Genomic DNA, 19,669 nt, shown 5'->3' with positions numbered 1-19,669 from the left:
ATGTTGAGCTTTAAGCCACCTTTTTCACTCTCCTCTTTCACCTTCATCAAGAGGCTCTTTAATTCCTCTTCACTTTCTGCCATAAGGGTGGTGTCATCTGCATATCTGGGGTTATTGAGATTTCTCCCAGCAATCTTGATTCCAGCTTGTGCTTCTTCCAGCCCAGTGTTTCTCATGATGTACTCTGCATATAAGTCAAATAAGCAGGGTGATAATATACAGCCTTGACGTACTCCTTTTCCTATCTGGAACCAGTCTGTTGTTCCATGTCCAGTTGTAACTGTTGCCTCCTGACCTGCATGCAGGTTTCTCAAGAGGCAGGTCAGGTGGTCTTTTTTGTGAATTTTTGAATAATCCCTTCATAAAGGAACTCAGTTATCCCTGTCTGAGCTGGGACTCTGACTGAGACACTGAGATCCACCCATCATAGTAGGTGACCTTGACGAAGTAAGAGCAAATCTTCCACTCCTTCAAAGCTTTTGTTCATGGGTTCTGGTGCCTCTACTTTGTCTAGAAAAACTTGACACAATTTAATTCAAAGCACACCTAACTTCTGCAAGACTTTACGAGTGAATGTCCTCTTGACTGCCCCCTTCACTTCATTGTTCCTTAGGCTGTAGATGATGGGGTTTAACATTGGCGTGATGACAGTGTAGGACAATGATACTAGCTTCTTGCTCTCGGAAGACTGGTTGGATTTGGGCCGTAGATAGGTCAAGCTGGCTGTTCCATAGAAAAGGGATACCACAATGAGGTGAGATGAACAAGTGGAGAATGCCTTCTGGCGACCGGTAGCAGAGGACATCATCAGGATGGTTTTAATAATGCAAGTGTAGGAGACCAAAATGAGGGAAAAGGGAAACATAATAAATAGTAGTGTGGAGGCAAGTGCTTGCATTTCATACATGGTTGTATCCTCAGTGACAAGTTTCAACACTGGGGGACCATCACAAAAGAAGTGGTCTATGGTGCTTGGTCCACAGAAAGGATGGGCCATCAACCAAGCTGTCTGTAGCATAGACACAGGAACACCAGACATCCAAGAACCTACAGCCATCCACAAACATAGGGACCTATTCATTATGACTGAATAGCGGAGAGGATTACAGATGGCTACAAAGCGATCATAAGCCATCATAGAGAGGAGGAAACATTCAGAGCTGCCAAAGAAGAAAAAGAAGTACATCTGGGTACCACAGCCTACAAAAGAGATGCTTTTCCTTGGAGATACTAGATCTACCAACATCTTTGGCACCATGACCAAGGTGAAACAGACTTCAAGAAGTGACAAGTTCCTGAGAAAGAAGTACATGGGTGTTTGAAGAGCAGGATCCATAATGGTAACTGTGACAATAAGGAAGTTACCCAACAAAGTGACTGTATAGATGACCAGGAACAAAACAAATAGGGAAACTTGCATCTCAGGCTTGTTTGTAAAACCGTGAAGGATAAATTCAGTCACTTGGGTGTGATTTTCACAGATCATATCTTAGACCAGTTTCTCTCTAATAATCAAAATATATGTGTCAAAGGATCAAAAAATATTCTTTAAATGTATATATAATATCAAATATAATAATAAAATCCATAAATGTATCTTTGTTCTCAGTTGTCTTACCATTCTATTTCTCTGAAACAGAATATCTACAATAAGACTAAATCAGAGCAAAGAAATAATTTGCATGAATACCACTAATTGCTTGTCACCTAGGTGCAGTTTGTCTCTCACCAGTGATGACAGTCAGCAGCTCATGTTCTTCATGAGAGGCATGTTCCTTTTCAGGATGAAGTAGAAAGAGTTTGGGCAGCTAATAACTAAAATAGAATCACTTAATAATTTTAAAAAATATATCCAAGAGGTATTCAAGAGGCAAAAAGATAAAAATTGGGCTAGTTTGACTTTTTAAATCTTAGATTATAAATGATATATTTCTACCAAATGGAGTGCATTTTATACAATACACTACTCCATCCAGTATACATACACATATATACATCTATACATATATACACATATAAATTATATACACATGTAGGTACACATATATGTATATATGAGGGAACCTTAGTAAATAAACATAGATAAACAAATAAACATAAGAGGTACTTATGATTTTAGTACTTTGTACAGTCCTCACGGGACTGCCAATTTATGTAATTTTTCATGGTGCCTCTTGAACCATAATTTCACATCACTGGACCCCAGTTCTTACTATGCACACAGGTATAGTCATATCATTTAAATTGGGCTTTATAAAAATAGCAAACTTCTGAACAAACATAACCTGCAATCCAGAAGTCCTCCTTCCAGCATTCATCTCAATTCTAATCCATCAATTTAGTTCTGCTTCCCACTGTGTTGTGACTTTGTTAAATTAACATATGTTAAATGGAGCTCAGGGGTGTAGGATGGTGAGCACTGATTCAACAAAAGATCACAAAGGAAAGTCAAATGAAGTTTATTACTCAGATTCTGGAGGAGGAGCTATAGGAGGAAGTCAAGGCAAGAGTTCAGGCATAAAGAAAGGCTGAATGTGGGGTATATGCCTTTATTATGGTCCAAAGGTGGAGTATTTTGAAGTTCCTTGGCTGAGGCCAGATTGGTTAATTCAAACCAAAAAATGCAGGATTTTGGTATGCTTCCCATGAGTTTTTTTTTTTTCTAAGGGGGTACAAGAAAAAGGCCTTCCCTGGGAGACAGGGGCAACTGTTTATAACAAGGACATTTGGGGTATCATATCAGAAAGTTACATTTACTTATGACTCTTGGGCTTTTATCTAGAGTATGTGTTCAGGGGAGTGGTTAATATCAGTTTAAAGTCCCTGCAAATCAGGGACCGATAATGAGTCGGCAGTATTATGAACAGCAATATTATGAATATGACAATAGACTGTCAGTTTTCTCCAAAACTGCATGGACAAAGTGGGAGCTAGTCCCTTACTACTGTGTATCCACTAAAAGTCCACTCATGGAATTACTAATTCAATTAGTATTATCTCAAACACAATATCTTCTTTAGAGTAGAACATTTTGATTAAAAGTAGAATTATATAAATATTTTCTATACAGATCTTAACAACAGCATATCAAATGTTAGGGATCACAAAAATATATGTTGGAAAACAACTATATATAAAGCTACATTGGAGCTGAGCTGAACAATGTTTCCATTTTTTCAAATATTGGGGCTATGTAAGTATTAAGTATTAGATTAATTATTTTGATCTAATATTGATATTAGGTCAAATTGATAAGCAATTGACCTAAGTATTAGATCAATTATTTTATAAAACATTTTTCAAATTTAATTTAAAAGTCTTAGCTTATTTTATAGTCAAATCATGTTTAACACAGATTTCTCTGAAAGTAAGGAGTTGAAAACTCACAGACCTTTTGAAGAATTTTGTTTTAATTCTACTCCAGTGATATATGTACTTTGGTAATATCTCACTATTTCGCTTACCACAGTTCTCAAACTAATATCCTCTACAATATAAGGAAAGGAACCGGTCATCCCAGGCTGCCCATACTGATGGTACTCCAGAATAACAGGTTAAGAGACATGACAGTGACTGTGACCACTACCTTTCACCACTATTGCAAATTCTGCTTCAATACCATTCACATCAACAGTAGCAATAACAACTACATTATTCCTGGTATATTTAGAAAAACTTATAAATAGCTTCGGAGGCTTCCCAAGTGTCTCACTGGTAAAGAATCCACCTACCAAAGCTGGAGATGTGAGTTCAATCCCTGGGTCAGGAAGATCACCTGGAGAAGGAAATGACAACCTACTCTAGTAATCTTGCCTGGGAAATCCCATGGACAGCGGAGCCAGGTGGGCTACAGTCCATGTGGTCGCAAAGAGTCAGACAGGACTGAGAAACTATAAAGCAACAGCAGCATAAATAGTTTCAGATGCATTATCATGTTCAGCATTTTTCAACAATTCTAAATTCACTGTGACTCTAAATATAGTCCATCTTTTTTCTGAGGAAAAAAATTATGAGAATTGAATAAGGTATCAAGATTTTATAATCGTCCAACAATTTTTAGTGTATCTCTAAAATACCTCAACCACTACTCCCTCTCAGATTTCTAATACTGAAGTGACAGAAAACAACAACAGGTTTAATATCTAGTCCTGGAGTGACTAAGGACTAGATATTATAATACATTATCTATAATGTAACATCCACGGTCTCCACTGTGAGATAGGAATAAGGCAAGCCAAGAAGATTATCAGTTTCTTTATTTGATAATCAATGATATACATATTCTACCTTGTGTAGGCATATTTAAATTTGATAAAGTTTTGGAGAACTAGAGATTTTTACTGTAACAAAATATACATCCAAATATCCCTCCCCTCTTTATATATCCTAAAAAAAAAATACTGTTTACATTGCATACATCTTCTAAAAATCAAAAGATTCATCGACAGTGATGCTGCAGTAACTACCACAAATTTATAGTGATGCCTTTTTTAAAAACTTGTAAACTGTAGATGAGTGAGCAGGATTGCTACATAGCTCTAGAGAACGTATTACTTTATTTATGGCATGGAATTCTAAAAATGTAATGACATTTACTTAAGTCCACTAATTTTGGGACTATGTTTTGAGACCAAAGAGTTTTTCACTTGCTATTAAGCAGGCCAGCTTCAAAATTTTCTGGAAAATCTGCCAGCTTTCTCATAAATACATGTTTTCTCATAAAAATCATTACAAATCAATCAGCTTCTTTAACTGGAACAGCACTTCTAAGAACCTAAAATATAAATTAGTAAAAATTGGAGAACAAATAACCCTCATACCTGAATTGAAAATACATTGCATGGTTATAATACATAGCATTTCTTAAATAGACAACCATTGTTTTCTCAATATTCTCTTCCTCAGCATTCTGTAGCTTTCTAGACAGAAAGAAAAAAACACTCTATTGTTTTTTTGTTTTACTTAATAAAGCATCAAGCTATTCCTTTTTTCATGTATAAATAAGCTTATAGGTTTATTTTTCTTAAGATGATTTTGTTGTATATAGATGCACAGATAAAAGTAATTTTATGGGGGTGGGGAATTGAGGAACAAAATAAATCATACAGAAATATCTGGATATATCTTACCAAATAAAACTCCATATTTCTTAATTAGAAGTTTAATCATTTTTTAAAGATAAGTAATATCTTGTGAGAACTGTAAACTGATCTGAAATCTGTCACATCTCAAATTTTCAGAATTAAGCAAATAACTTTGATAGGTTAACCTACTTTGCATTGGCACCAAATGGTTGATATACTCCTGTAATAGTATTTAAGTGTGACTGGCCTTGGGGAAAATGATCCTTGGGATATTAGAAGGGACTGCTGCAAATTAAACAACCGTTTTACCGCATAGGGGAGAATATCGAATTTTCAAGAAATTGTTTATATTTTAAGTCATAATGGCTGCCATTCAATATGTATTTCTTAATAATAGCTATTTCTGGTGGGTCTGTAGGGCACACTGGTCGATCCCTTGAGATTACAATTATTAATACACTAAGACTATGTGAGGAACATAGATTTTAGCTTTCCCTGTAGAATTTTTTGTGGGATAGATTTTGGCCACAAAATGATAGAATATATTTGTACCACATCCTTGAAATGTAAATGATTTAAAATTTTATTTTTAATTCATTTTTAAAACTTTATTTTTAAATATATATTTTTACTAATAATCTTTTTAAGCAATTAAACTGTGCAAGTTAAAATGATTATTGATATGTGTTTATTGTTGTTTTATACATCAAATAGTTTGCTACTGCTTTGTTTAACCATAAGAAAACTGTAAATAGTTCCAAGATTCATATACTGTTTCATGAAAGCAATATCTTATAATAACTAACACAGTTATTGTCATAAAGTGATAAACATTTCTTTCTTTCTTTTTTTAATCCTTAGAATGTATTCTCTTTGCAATTTCAAAATCTATTTCAGTTTAGTGGGCAGAGACATAACATTATTATTTGAAGTGTTTTTCAATGAGCTAACAAAGCTGTATTTTATTATATTTGTTGTAGAACCAACTCATAATAAATATGAGGTTAAAATAGTCACAAATTAGAACAGGAAAAATGATTCCCAAAAATTTTAACAAAATGTGGGGGAGTAAAAAAGCCTTGAAAAAGCCCCCAGAGTTTAAATTTTACCCATGAGCAGGAGACATAACAAACAGCTAGACAGGAAAATTTACCACTTCCAAGTTTACTTCCTTCTTGAAAAGTAAAAGGGAAGCTTTGTGTATTTGGATTTAATCCTACATAAGGATTAAAATTCTTAATCAATCATTATTTTCCAAAAACTAAATAACAGTGCTATAATAGCCTAAAATTCTTTTTTCTTAAATCTTCAATTGGAAACACCTACCTTTAAAATAAGTAAAATAAAGCTATAACAACATCAAAGGAAAAGTTATAAAATATATTTAATCTATTTTAATTCATAGCTGTACCAAACAACTAACTATAGACCATATGAAAGATGCATTTGTAACACTGGCAAGAAAAATCAAATAAAAATGGTGCATTACTGACTAATGTTTGTTTCATAACAGCTTTTGTTTTGTTTTCAAAATTTTTAAACAAAAGTTTTCTTAGATATCAACAAGATGACTATGAAAACCCCCTCATAAAAAGAATATACAAACTTCAATGAGGTTACTTTTTACTTCTCTGTTCCTAATTAATATCACCTCTCCAAGAAACAGAAATTCAGATAAAATACAGCTCCATGTGTAGGTGTTCTAACTGCCACTCCAGAGTAACTCAGTTCCTTATTAATAATTCCTAAAATCATTATACAATGCATTCACTGGTTACATATCACTGTCATCTTATGAGTAGTTTATTTTAATTATTTTAGCTGAAAATTCTTCATGCAGTTATAATTTGGGATTTGCCTGGAAACAAATAAGTGATTCTTTTCCTATAGATTTCTTGGTTTGCCTACTAAGTGGCAGGCACAGTAGGTTTGAAAGGTAAGACAAACACAGATTTCCATCTCAGAAAGATTATACTGTTTATAATTCTCCTTTGATGAAATGTGATAAAATTCATGTAACCACTTTTCATACTGTTCATGGAGTTCTCAAGGCAAGAAAGCTAAAGTGGTTTGTCATTCCTTTCTCCAGAAGACCTATCCAAAAAAGATCTTAACAACCCATATAACTACAATGATGTGATCAATCACCTAGCGCCAGACCTTTAGGAGTGTGAAATCAAGTGGGCCTTAGGAAGCACCACTGTGAACAAAACTAGTGAAGGTGATGGAATTCCAGCTAATCTATTTCAAATCCTAAAAGATGATGCTGTTCAAGTGCTGCACTCAATATCTGGAAAACTCAGCAGTGGCCACAGGACTGGAAAGGTCAGTTTTCATTCCAAACCCAAAGAAAGGCAATGCCAAAAACTGTTCAACTATCACACAATTGCACTCATTTGCTAGCAAAGCAATGCTCAAAATTCTCCAAGCTAGGTTTCAACAGTATGTGAACCAAGAATTTCCAGATATTCAAGTTGGATTTGGAAAAGGAAGAGGAACCAGAGGTCAAATTGCCAACATCCACTGAATCATAGAAAAAGCAAGAGAATTCCAGAAAAACATCTACTTCTGCTTTGACTACGCTAAAGCCTTTGACTGTGTGGATCACAACAGACTGTGGAAAATTCTTAAAGAGATGGGAATACCTGACCAACTTAGCTGCCTCCTGAGAAATCTGTATGCAGGTCAAGAAGCAACAGTTAGAATCAGACATGGGATGGGCTGGTTCCAAATTGAGAAAGGAGTACCTCAAGTCTGTATAGTGTCATGCCACCTTGCTTATTTAACTTATATGCAGAGTACATCATGCCAGGCCAGATGAAGCACAAGCTGGAATCAAGATTGCAGGGAGAAATATCAATAACCTCAGATATACAGATGACACCACCCTTATGGCAGAAAGTGAAGAGAAACTAAAGAGTCTCTTGATGAAGGTGAATGAGGAAAGTAGAAAAGAGGGCTTAAAACTCAACATTCAAAAACCTAAGATCATGGCATCCAGTCCATAGCAAAGAATGGGGAAACAGTGGAAAGAGTGACAGACTTTATTTTCTTGGGATCCAAAAATCACTGCAGATGGTGACTGCAGACATGAAATTCAGAGACTTGCTCCTTAGAAGAAAAGCTATGACCAACCTAGACACATATTAAAAAGTAGAGACATTACTTTGACAAAAAAAATCTGTATAGTCATAGCTATGGTTTTATCAGTAGTCAGGTATGAATGTGAGAGTTGGACCATAAAGAAGGCTAAGCACCGAAGAATTGATTCTTTTGTACTGTGTGTTGGAGAAGACTCTTGAGAGTCCCTTGGACTGCAAGAGATCAAACTACTCAATCCTAAAGGAAGTCAGTCCTGAATATTTATTCATTGGAAGGACTGATGCTGAAGCTGAAGCTCCAAAACTTTGGCCACCTGATGGAAAGAGCAGACTCATTAGAAAAGGCCCTTGATGCTAGGAAAGATTGAAGGCAGGAGGAAAAAGGGATGACAGAGGATGAGATGGTTAGATGGCATCACCAACTCAATGGACATGAGTTTAAGCAATCTCCAGGAGATGGTTAAGGACAGGGAAGCCTGGCGTGCTGCAGTTCATGGGGTTGCAAAGAGTTGAACACGAGTGAGCAACTGAACAGCGACAACAACATGTAACCGCATACCTCAATACTTAAAACAGTAATAAATATTCATTATCTTACAATTTCTGTGGTTGGTTATGGAATTCAGGAAGTTCATCTGCAAAGTTTGGCTCAGAGTCTTTAACAAGGTACAATCAAGATATGATATCACTTATATGTGGAATCTAAAAAAGCCAAATTTATAGAAACAGAAATAATATCCAGAGGCAGGATATGGGTGGTAGGAATGGAGAGATGCCTAGTCAAAGGATACAAACTTTCAGTTAAAAGATGAGTAAATTCTGAGGATCTAGTATACCATATACTAGATCCAGTGGCTATACAAGCACACCTAATTTTACTGTGTTTTGCAGATACTGGATTTTTTAGAAATTAAAGATTTGGGGCAATTGGGCTTTGAACAAGTCTATCAGCATCATTTTTTCCAACATCATTTGCTCAAGTTGTGTCTCTGTCATATTTTGGTTATTTTCACAATATCTCAGACTTTTCATTGTTATTAAGTTTCTTATGGTGACCTGTTTGGTGATCTCTGAAGTTACTATTGTAATTAGTAATGGATGACACAACCACAACCGTATTAGATGGCAAGCTTAAAATATGTGCCAGTTACACAGATCAACTGTCCCTTCCCTCTACTCCACAGGCCTCCCTGTTCTCTAAGAACAACAATATTGAAACTAGGTAAATTAATAACCCTAAAATTAAGGTTACATTATTCTAGTTTCAAAATGTGTGTGCAGGGGAGATGGGGAGCTACTTTGTTTAGTACAACTCCTTCACAACAGCTATTAAGTAGACTTCTAATTCTCCATCTTGAAGACATATCAAATAACAATTATAAATAATCTTGTCTTATCTTTTATTTTCTCTAGATATATCACCCTGTCTTTCTCCTCCCTTTCATGGTCAAATGTTTCCAACATGTTGTTTCTTGTTTTTTTTTTTTCATGTCTCAACTTCTATCTATCCATACACAACTTGAATCTGGTTTGCCCTCTTATCTCTCTCTCAAAAACTTTTTTTCTGAAGTTTCCAATGGCCACTGTGTAGCTGAAAATTAATAGATAACTCAAAGCTATTTTTTCTCAACTTTTCACAAATATTTGGCCCACTTAGTCACTTCTTCCTTAATAATCTTTTTTCTCCTTAGGAAATACTGTTTTCCATGATTTACTCTTTCATCCCAAGTCTTTTGTTTTCAAGACCACTCACAAGCTCTTTTCCTACAGGGTTAAAGAAGGATACAAGAAATCATCGTGAGAATTAAAGTCCATATTTTGTATTGCTGGTAGGGCTCATTCTCATATGGTCACTATGTCGCCAAACGTTGTGACCTTTTACCAAATTATTCAGTTCAAAATCAGATGTAAAGAAGCATTAAGAAAGGATTTTGAATGGACCTAGAGGATTGTCATACTGAGTGAAGTAAGTCAGACCAAGAAGCAGAAACATCATATGACATTCCTTATATGCAGATCTAAGAAGATGTGTTACAAACAAACTAATTTATAAAGCAGAAACAGACTCAGAGAATGAACTCATAGTTGTGGATGAGGACAGGTGAAGAGATAGTTAGGGAGTTGGGGATGGACAGGTACACACTGCTATATTTTAAATGGATAACCAGTAAGGACCTAGTATAACACAGCAAATTGTGCTCAATGTTATGTGGCAGCCCGGATGGGAGGGGATATAGGAGGAGAATGGATACATGTATATGTATGATTTGAGTCCCTTTGTTTTCTACCTGAAACTGTCACAGCATTACCGGCTATACCACAATACAAAATTAAAAGTTTAATTTAAAAAAGAGCACTTTTGACTTTCAAATATCCTACATCCAACCATATACAATTGACTCTCAAACAATATGGGAGAGAATGACCATTGCTTCCTCTCTGCCATCAGTCAAAAATCCTTGTATACCTTAAAGTCTTACTTCCGTGTCTGCTGCAGCATTTGCATCCATGGATTCAACCAATCAAGTACATGGTTAAGAACACAATGAAGAGCACAGGTTGCAACTCTGCTAGAGAGGAAATTGCTACAAATGTGAAGTGGGTGCAGAGGGACTTTTTGTGTGACATCATGCCTGTACTAAAACTGGCTCATGTTGATATCTCCCACAATGTGATTGTGATGTCTGCTCTCTCTGTGCTTTTTATTCTTAACCCATCTCCTCATTCTGTGCTCCTAAGTGTGCATTATGGTGACAATCTTGAGAATCCTTTCAGCCACTGGCAGAAGCAAAGCTTTCTCCATTTGCTCTTCTCATATCCTGGTTGTTTCTCTCTTTATGGCTTTCCTTGTTCACCTACCTCCTACCAAAGGCTGCACACACTCCAGAAACAGACACAGCAACTGCACTCATGCACACAGCTGTCACACCTGCTCTGAATCCAGTTATCTACACCCTGAGGAACAAGGAAGTGAAGGAAGAATTTCAAAGCCTAACAATGAGGAATACTGTTAGACAAGTGGCATAAAGTACTTACAGGATAACAACCAAGAAACACATGGACCTCTTCTATGTTTTTATATATGTTCAAGCAAAATAAAAGTATGGGACTTCCCTATTGACTCTGTGGTGAAGAGTTTGCTTGCCAACAAAAGAGACACTGGTTCCATCCCTGTTTCAGGAAGATCCCACTTTCTGCAGAGCAACTAAGCCTGACACCACAACTATGGTTATGGAGCCACAACTACTGAGCCCACACGCCACAAATTCTGAAGCCCACATGCCCTGGAGCCCATGGTCTGCCACAAGAGAGGTCACTGCAATGAGAAACCCATGCATAACTGGAGATTAAGCCCCGCTTGCCACAACTACAGAATTGCCCAGGCAGCAACAAGGACTCAGCACAGCCAAATTAAATAAATAAAAAATTAAAAAGAGAAATGTGTAGTAGGATCATTAAAGTATATATCCTGTGTTCAATCAACAATATTCAATCAACAAAATTACTGAGTATCTCCTGGGAACTACTCGATTTTTCCTGACTACCATGGTAACAGGATTAAGGTTAGTGTGTTTCACATTTTTTGATGAAAGAAAATATTTCTCCAGTGGAAAATGCTAAAAAATAAAAATGAAAAAAAATTAATATATTTTAGTGCTAAATATAGGATGCTATCATTCAAGAGCTTAAGTGGAGTACCCTCCCATACTTACTCACCTCTGATACACCCTAATAATGAGGTATTAAATAATCATCCAAGAGATGGTGAAGGACAGGGAAGCATGGCATGCTGCAGTCCATGGGGTCACAAAGAGTCGGACAGGACTGAGCAACTGAACACAACAATAAATACTGACGAGTGTTGTACCCTGTAACTCAACTCTAAGTATTTAACTTGTAAATCCAGTGAAGGATTCTGATTTTTTTATACAAAACTAGCTTGTTTCTATGGCATTATCCACTCATCTTTTGGTTTTTCATACAAATGAAGATTTAGAGAAACATATATTACATGTCACCTAGGGCAATGATGAAAGAATGATTCAGTTCAGTTCAGTCACTCAATCGTGTCGGACTCTTTGCCACCCCATGAATCACAGCACGCCAGGCCTCCCTGTTCATCACCAACTCCTGGAGTTTACTCAAACTCATGTCCATCGAGTCAGTGATGCCATCCAGCCATCTCATCCTCTGTCGTCCCCTTCTCCTCCTGCCCCAAATCCCTCCCAGCACCAGGGTCTTTTCCAATGAGTCAACTCTTTGCATAAGGTGGCCAAAGTATTGGAGTTTCAGCTTTAGCATCAGTCCTTCCAATGAACACCCAGGACTGATCTCCTTTAGAATGGACTGGTTGGATCTACTTGCAGTCCAAGGGACTCTCAAGAGTCTTCTCCAACACCACAGTTCAAAAGCATCAATTCTTTGGTGTTCAGCTTTCTTCACAGTCCAACTCTCACATCCATACATGACTACTGGAAAAACCATAGCCTTGACTAGATGGACCTTTGTTGGCAAAGTAATGTCTCTGCTTTTTAATATGCTATCTAGGTTGGTCCTTCCAAGAAGTAAGCGTCTTTTAATTTCGTGGCTGCAACCACCATCTGCAGTGATTTTGGACCCCCAAAAAATAAAGTCTGACACTGTTTCCACTGTTTCCCTGTCTATTTCCCATGAAGTGATGATACCGTTATTCAAATTTTTTCATCACTATCTAGTTTTTAAATTATGGTTTTATTTGTCCCAATTTTCCTGCTTTCCTCTGTATTGAATGTACAGTATACTGTTTGATCAAATTCCTATTCTATTCCCATAAATAATCAGGTCCTAATTTCAGGACACTGATGGTCTAAATCTAGAATGTATATCAGTACATTCTAGACTGAATAGGAATATACCTAGAAAGGAATATACCTAGACATTTTAAACACAGAGATTAAATATCACTGCCCAAGTAGAGGCTGAGCAATTATATTGGTATTCTGTGCCTGAAAAACATGAATGTATGGTCTCTCCTGGTCAGAAGTGAGAATGATTATACATGGGACACTGTGATAACCATAGATAAGAGGACATTCACTACAGGAGACTGACCAAAGCGTCACAGGCACGACCTGTTCAATAGCAGAAACTCTCCCTGCCAAAGCTGACCCTTAGTTGTCTCTGCGCACATAACAAATGCTTCAATGTGTGTGGGTGCATGTGGGCCCGCACGTGCACTCACACACACAAACACAGACCAATTCAACAGCTGCCCATCATCACACAGCATCTGATCTCTTCTATTGTTTTGACTGCATATTAAAACACCTTAGTGTTCAAGATACATAGGTAACAACAATTTCTTAAAATTTTTATTCAGAATGATAAATACTTCCCAATATTACATTAAAAAAACAAAACACACTCAGAAAAACCACTTAGAGAAGAATTTGCTGTTACTATTTATTACCTAACTATGCAAAACCCCATGTTTATGCCTGAAGTAGTTTCTGGATATTCCAAATCACCAATTCTCCTGGATTCCAGAAGAAGGCTGAATTCCCAGAAAAGCAGATGAAAGAAATCTCTTTCCCAAACTTGTGTGCCATTTTAATGCTTGAGCTTCAAAGCAGCTCCTCCCATAGTTCACACTTTAAAAGACTAATTTTCACACACATCACAAGAGACATATCAGTACTGAAGGTTGGTTTGGAAGAATGTTAGAGACTCGAAAACAGCATATCAAATAATGCTCTATTGTATAATATATAGAAGGAAAAGATGTGTTCAGAACTTTAGTTTAAGTAACAGAAAATTGTGAATACCAATGAGATGCTCTCAGTACATGCCTGCTTCTTGGAGACGTGCCCAGCAGCATTCCCTTGTGCTAAGACTATGTGACGTCACTTTCAAGGTTCAAACTTATTTTAAATACCAGAAATCTTCACGAATCACAATCTCGACAGACCCTCAAAATGATAAAACCTGATATCACATTTATCACTGTATTCTTTTAAGGTATAAAAGCATTTTTTAAATCATGTGATAAAATATTCATTGCAAGTATTTATTTGTTTTAAACATCTGACATGCATGGAGTGGAGATTGCTTTGATTGTTTATCCATTTCACAATAGGCCAAAGGTGAAGGAAGGAGGGTCTTTAAATTCTAAAGAAGACAGCAAATGTGTCAATAATAGTTGGGTTACTAAAAAGTTAGGAGGACTTGCCTGGTGGCTCAGATCTGCCTGAAGAAATCTGCCTGAAGTGCACGAGACCCAGGTTCAATCCCTCAGATTGGAGAAATGCTTGGAGAATTCTTGGACAGAAGATAGAGCCTGTCTGTATTCTTGCTTGGAGAATTCCATGGACAGAGGAGCCTGGCAAGCTACAGTTCATGGGATCACAGAGTCAGACACAACTAAGCAACTAGCACGCACACACACACACTCAAACACACACACACACACACACACGATTTAGAACTTCCCCCAGCTACCTCCATGTACCTACCTGTAAGTATGACAGAGAGAGGAGGATGCAAGGCCAGGAGAAACATTGCATTGGCATCCCTGATAGCTCAGTTGGTGAAGAATCCACCTGCAATGCAGTAGACCCTGGTTCAATTCCTGGGTTAGGAAGATCCCTTGGAGAAGGGAGAGGCTATACACTCCAGTATTCTGGCATGGAGAATTCCATGGACTGTATAGTCCATGGGTTACAAACAGTCGGCCACGACTGAGTAACTTTCACTTTCACAGTTTTCACTACAAAACTGGGGCTCCGAAGTAGATTTTCCTTCTATATCTCACACAATATGGGAAAGGAGGGCTATAAGCATATCAAATTATAATGAGGGTGTTGAGGGTACTTCAAAGAGAATTACTGCAAAATTTTGAATGTCTGTTAAATACTATCCGTTGGTCTACAGAGTCTACTTTGTGCTGGTTCTATTGATATCAAAAAAGACATGAACAGTCACTGTGCATCTGAGAAACTTAAAGAAAATTAATATGGAAAATAGCCATACAATTCAATAACTGAAGTGCAAGGTGTAAATCCATTAGAAATACTGGGATTTACCCATTGAAATTTAAGTGATGTAACTAACAGCAATAGATTGTCTCTGGTGCAGGGAGCGAGCTCCGCCCGTGGCAAAGGTCATGAGGAAGGAGGCTTGGCATACGCAAAGGCGGGATCAAGCCTCAGGAGTCCCCCTGGAAATTCTCAAGCATCTACCCCCAAAACCAGAGTCTGCTTACTTTCTGCTTTGTGCTTTCACCTACACCTCTGACTTTACGGGGGGCTGTCCCCCACTACCTCTCTCTGAAAAAAGAGTTACTTACAGCTCCAGTTAATGAAGTTCCTGGGTGTGACAGTGTTTCAACCTACAAACTCCTTTGGAAGTCCTCTAGCCTGCCTGAATAGGTTTTTCTGGCCACATGTGATTGTTCAGAGCCTCCCAACTGTGAGAGGCATGAGATGTTCTGAACTGTCTGAATACAGATTCCTTTGAGCAGTTAAAAGATTGATTAGAAATTGTATTGGTGAAGGGTTTTTCACTTGTTGGGCCAATGTTTGCTGCTAAGTTTCCATATCCCTTACCTGCTGTGTCCCTGGCAGTGTATTGATTAATATAATTGGTGTAAGTAGTAGCTTTAATGTTTGTAATCTTGGACCCTTGAGTTAATTATTTTACTTGTTATAGCCCACCACACCTTTGCCCTATAGGAATGCAACTTTATCTAACTTTATTGGCATACTTTGGCAAACTTTATTGGCATAAATCACAGGAATTAAAATGGGAAATTTTGGAGGGTGGCTCCTGACCAATCACCTTTAGAGAAAAATAAGTTTTCTGAAGAAAGGGTCTTAAAATGTTAACAGGCCTCTGGGCCAGAAGATGATGCAAATCACCTAAGCTTTTGCATATGATAAGTTTGCAGGAAGAAAGCCTGGCTTACTGCATGACTCTACCCCTTTCCCCATTATCCTCTATGCATAACTTAAGGTATAAAAACTACTTTGGAAAATAAAGTGCGGGCCTTGTTCATCAAAACTTGGTGTCCCCATGTCGTTCTTTCTTTCACCTTCTGGCTGAATTATTCAGCCTCTTTTCTCCACTGAATTTCCTCACTGAGCTATCCTTATTTCAGCCTCTTTTCTCCACTGAATTTCCTCACTAAGCTATCCTTATTCTATTGCTCTTTATATCCTTAATTAAAGTTTAATTAACCAGTTGTTTCCTGACCCTCGCTGACGCCGTCCCCGCTTCGAATTCCCTGGATCCACCAGGGCTGGACCCTGGCACTCTGGGAAATGTATTCAAGTAATGAAAACCAAATTTACATTGAATGTTTGTCATTGTTTTTTAACAAATTCCTCTTGAGACAAATTAAACTGTGCAGTGGATGCAATCCCTATGGTCTCTAGTCAGAGTAGAAATGCAGCCTGTTTTATAACCATGTTATAATTGGGAATTGTCAGAAGTCTAGAAGACTGACAAGGAAAGGGAAGTTTTTCTTGTGGTTCTTGGTATGTTCTCCCACTCAAATTTCTTGTACAATTACATTGAGGATATAGAAAGGACATTCTGGTGGTTTTGATTTCCATGGATTTTAGTTACCAAGTTATGACTTTATCATATTAAAATAAAATGACTAAAATATGTAAGAAAATGAATAGGTAGATGCCTAGAAATATTCACCCTTTCAAACGCTTAAGTGTAAATTTAAGGGAAAATTATAGAATTCAGAAGACCAGAACATAGTACCTTTACAATTTACTCTCTACACTTATCTTTTATGTGACTCCTTTACACTCGATGGTAAAGATTTTCCCTGCAATGCCGAAGACCTGGATACAATCTCTGGATAAGGAAGATACCCTAAGAACAGAATGGCAACCCCCTCCAGTATTCTTGCCTGGAGATTTTCATGAACAGAGAAATTTGGTGATCTACAGTCGATGGGGTCACAAAGAGTCCAAAACAACTGAAGTGGCTAACACATTAATAATTAGAAAGCTTTCATATATATCACACACCTAACAGTCTGTGTACATGATTAGAATAACAACAAGGTAAAAAGAAAACATGAGAGGATGTAATTTAAAGCCGCTGTTTTCTCTAAATTTCTATGAAATTCCAGAACTCAAAATTGGGAATAAATACTGGATCAATTATGCTGGGTGCATGCATACATGCTAAGTTGCTTCAGTATGTCTGACTCTGCAATCGTATGGACTGTAGCCCACTAGGGTCCTCTGTCCATGGATTTCTCCAGCCCAAAATACTAGAGTGACTGCCATCTCCTCCTCCAGGGGTTTTTCTTAATCATTTCAAAACTTTTAGCAAAGGAATACAAGTGTCTAGGTCTCATATCAGACCACTGACCCTAGAAAGTTACACAGAGACCCATGCTAGGTGACTAGATGTCTTTAGGTGTTACTTCTGTCCCCTCTGCTCTCTCCACAGATGTCTAGCTCTGAGCCCATAATGAGTGGAAACCAGTCCCTCTGCACCCACTTCACATTTGTAGCATTTTCCTCTCTAGCAGAGTTACAACCTGTGCTCTTCATTGTGTTCTTAACCATATACTTGTTTACCATGGGAGGAAACCTTCTCATCATTGGCTTGATCTGGGGCACCCCTTCCTTGCACACTCCCATGTATTTCTTCCTGGTTAACCTCTCCTTTCTGGAGATGTGCTATATCACTAGTGTGGTGTCTCAGATGCTGGTGCACTTGCTTGTGGAGACCAAGATCATAAGCGTGGCACGCTGTGCAGCTCAGATGTATGTATTTAGCATCTTGGGACTGACAGAATGCTGCCTGCTAGCAGCCATGGCTTATGACAGCTTTGTAGCTATTTGCCATCCTCTGCATTACTCTCTCCTGATGGGCCCTGGTGTGTGTTTGAAATTGGCTGCAGTATCTTGGACCACTGGGGTCATGGTAGAATCAGCCCAGACCACATGGATCTTCACTCTGCCCTTCTGTGGAACAGGAAGGATCCAGCACTTTTTTTGTGACATCATGCCGGTAGTGGAACTAGCTTGTGTTGATACCTCCCATAATGAGACTACATTGTTTGCTATCTCCGTGCTTTTTATCATGACCCCCTGTCTCCTCATTCTGTGCTCCTATGTGCGCATTCTGGTGACCATCCTGAGAATCCCTTCAGCCACTGGCAGAAGCAAAGCTTTCTCCACTTGCTCATCTCATATCCTGGTTGTTTCTCTCTTCTATGGTACTGCCTTGTTCACTTACCTCCAACGGAAGGCTGCACACACTCCAGAAACAGACAAGGCAACTGCACTCATGTACACAGTGGTCACACCTGCTCTGAATCCAGTTATCTACACCTTGAGAAACAAGGAAGTGAAGGAAGCCTTTCAAAGACTAACACTATGGAGCACTCACAGACAAATGACCTAAACCTGTTTATTACCAAACTATTTAGAAACACATGTATCTGCCAGAAGTATTCCAGGATATTTTCCTCCTCCAAATTTCTGGATTCCAGAATAAGCGTGATATCCTGGAAGAGAGAAGAAAGAAATCTCTTTACTAAACTTGTGTGACATTTTATTCCGGAGCTTCACAGCAGCTCCTCTGTATGTGAAAGTTTAAAGAGTCTTTTCTTCATATATCGTGAGAGAAATATCAGTACTGACTCTTGGTTTAGTAGAATGAAGAGAGGCTCCAAAACAGAAACATCAAAAATGCCTTTTGTATAATGTATGGAAAGAAAAAGGTGTGAACAGATCTTGAGTTTAAGTAATAGAAAGTTGTGGACACCAATGAGATACTTTCCATTGCATGACTGCTTCTAGGGGACATGCCCCACACAGCTCTCCCATGTTAAGACTACTTGATGTCTCTTCCAAGGCCCATCCTGTTTTTGGTTAAGTACCAGAAATCTTCAGTAGTTAGTACCTCCACATACCTCCAAAATGATAAAATCCTGATATCACCTTTATTTCTCTATGCTTTTCAGATATTAAAGCATTTTTAAAGCATTAAATTTAATATTACATTTGCTGCATATTGTTTTAAATATGTGACATGAGTGCAGTGGAGCTTTGTTTACTCTTTAAGCCATTTCACAAGTGGCCAAAGCTGAAGTAAAGAGGCACTTTAAATTCTAAATAAGACAGCAAATGAGTCAAAAATAATTGCACTTATTAAAAACATAGAAAATCACCCCAGGCACCTCCATGTATCCACCCTTATGTGTGGCAGACTGAGGAGGGTGAAGCAAGTTGGAAATGTTGTACTTACAAAACTGTGGGTTCTCAAGGAGATTTTCTTTCTATCTCTCAGAGTAGATAGGAATGGAGAGCTGCAAGCATATGAAATCATATTCAGGGCAGGAGGGTGTTAAGAGTGCCTCAAAGAGAATTACTGTAGAAACTGGAAGGTCTATTAAAAGGAGGAACTGGATAAAAGTCTCCACTCCGAAGCTTGCTAAGATGTAGCATCTGGGGCAGCTGAACTACTTCA

At 37.7% G+C, this 19,669-nt stretch overlaps 2 protein-coding genes across 2 annotated transcripts; one reads left to right on the top strand and one right to left on the bottom strand.

Annotated features, from left to right (window-relative positions):
* Positions 1 to 535: 535 nt before the first annotated feature.
* Positions 536 to 1,486, bottom strand: LOC102401257 (olfactory receptor 10A7). The gene has a single exon (XM_006051075.2). The coding sequence runs from the start codon at positions 1,484 to 1,486 to the stop codon at positions 536 to 538; it is 951 nt and encodes a 316-aa protein (XP_006051137.2).
* A 16,173-nt stretch (positions 1,487 to 17,659) lies between these two features.
* On the top strand, positions 17,660 to 18,601 carry LOC102401579 (olfactory receptor 10C1-like). The gene has a single exon (XM_006051076.3). The coding sequence runs from the start codon at positions 17,660 to 17,662 to the stop codon at positions 18,599 to 18,601; it is 942 nt and encodes a 313-aa protein (XP_006051138.3).
* Positions 18,602 to 19,669: the final 1,068 nt, after the last annotated feature.

Source organism: Bubalus bubalis, chromosome 4 (assembly GCF_019923935.1).
Source record: "Bubalus bubalis isolate 160015118507 breed Murrah chromosome 4, NDDB_SH_1, whole genome shotgun sequence".
Taxonomy (NCBI): Eukaryota; Metazoa; Chordata; class Mammalia; order Artiodactyla; family Bovidae; genus Bubalus; species Bubalus bubalis.
This window is presented reverse-complemented; position numbering and strand designations above follow the sequence as displayed.